Below are 1,516 nucleotides of genomic sequence, written 5' to 3'. Positions count from 1 at the left end.
GTTGATCTGCAGTACAACATAATAAGCAAAGTGGATAATGAGATTGATTAAAGATATAGACACCTAAACAAAGGCATTCACTCGACTTACCTTGTCATACCGCACATTCTGACTACGTTTTTATCGAATAAAAATTTACCCTCGCGTCAGTCGCCATGAACACTGAGATTTCTTAAACTCTGTGCCACGTACTATAAAAGAAGAGCCGATTCAATGATATCCCTCCAGCCCCCAGTTGACCTGTGTGAGCCCATCCTTCAGTTTCTAAGCCCAAGTGCAGGATAGTGAGTGTCGCCCCTCCCTTCCTGCTCCATGCAGCTAGTGACCGCTCAATATAGCTTGGCTTTTTTCTGTTTCGCCATCACTTCGACGTTCATTGCTATTTTACGACTATCGCACGATCAGCATGCGTCTGTCCACAGTCTTCGTTCTTGCTAGCGCGCTTCTTGTCGCCCCCGCCGTCCAGTGAGTGTCCGCCTGCTGCGTGAGTGTCCGGGTGAGGAAGTTCTGACCACATCGGCACATAGAGCTATTGTCCTCTCAGAGGCAGAAATCAGGCTGAACTACCCGCCACAAATTAACAAGCCGCTCCCACCTCGTCCCGGCCATCCTCGCCCCAGGTCCTACAGGCGCGAGGAGCTAGCAGCACGACGAGACTACGACATCGTGCACTACGAGCAAGGTGGGCGGCATGACGGCTATGAACACTTCCACGAGCATGAATTCGACGGCCGTGGGCGACACGAGCGCGACGAGGAGACGGACCGCCGGTACATGAGGCGGATGGTCGCGCGCGCCCTGCTAGAGGAATTGGACTGAGTCTGGCATTGGGGGAGCTATTTTATCGAGATTGAACGGAAATTGTGTCAAATAATTTCTTTCTTTCTTTAATTAAAAAAAGAAAAAAATACCCTGAGTGCATCATGGTATATCTCGAATCTTGAGCAATATGTTGTAGGGCTGGTTCAGTGCGGTTACTCCGTGCATGGGTGAGTCCTTCGTTGTCCTAATAACATATATCAGTGCAGACCTTGGGGAATGGTAAAGGCTTAAGCACACTCCACTGAACCCCGATCACGACATCTGCTACATTGAGTGCGGGCACACAATCGGCTCTGGTGGGCCCTATGGTTCCATCAACCCGTCGCCTGACTTCAGACTCGTTCAGTTGAGATATTGCTGTGAACATGGGTAACTATCTCAAGAGGCTTTTCCGGATGAGGTGTAGTCAGCTGGTCATTGGGGGTCACAACCCAAGGTCTACGACAGAGCTGCTAGGTGGGTCATCAATGCTTCCAGTTGCGGAACTAGCGGGTCGAATGGCTTGGAGGACTCAGAGCGGCACGCGGATGGTGTTGACCTCAATTGCGGCACACTTCGCAGCACTGGACGACAATGGTGGTTATCCTGCGGCTTTGCGTGCACTTGAAACAGCAGAGGATGTGGACTTGGAGACGGGTGACTAGTATAAACGTCCAGTGTGTACATTTTGTAGCTCACCGCGATGATCCTCGTC

General features: G+C 50.9%; 1 protein-coding gene across 1 annotated transcript; it reads left to right on the top strand.

Moving 5' to 3' along the window:
• Positions 1-213: 213 nt before the first annotated feature.
• Positions 214-819, top strand: FIBRA_03093 (uncharacterized protein; the record flags this gene model as incomplete). The annotated part of the gene is made up of 3 exons (XM_012324938.1): positions 214-284; positions 406-465; positions 528-819. 3 exons carry the CDS (start codon positions 214-216, stop codon positions 817-819), a joined length of 423 nt encoding a protein of 140 aa, XP_012180328.1.
• Positions 820-1,516: the final 697 nt, after the last annotated feature.

This window comes from Fibroporia radiculosa, assembly GCF_000313525.1.
Source record: "Fibroporia radiculosa TFFH 294 genomic supercontigs, scaffold1593, whole genome shotgun sequence".
NCBI lineage: Eukaryota > Fungi > Basidiomycota > Agaricomycetes > Polyporales > Fibroporiaceae > Fibroporia > Fibroporia radiculosa.
This window is presented reverse-complemented; position numbering and strand designations above follow the sequence as displayed.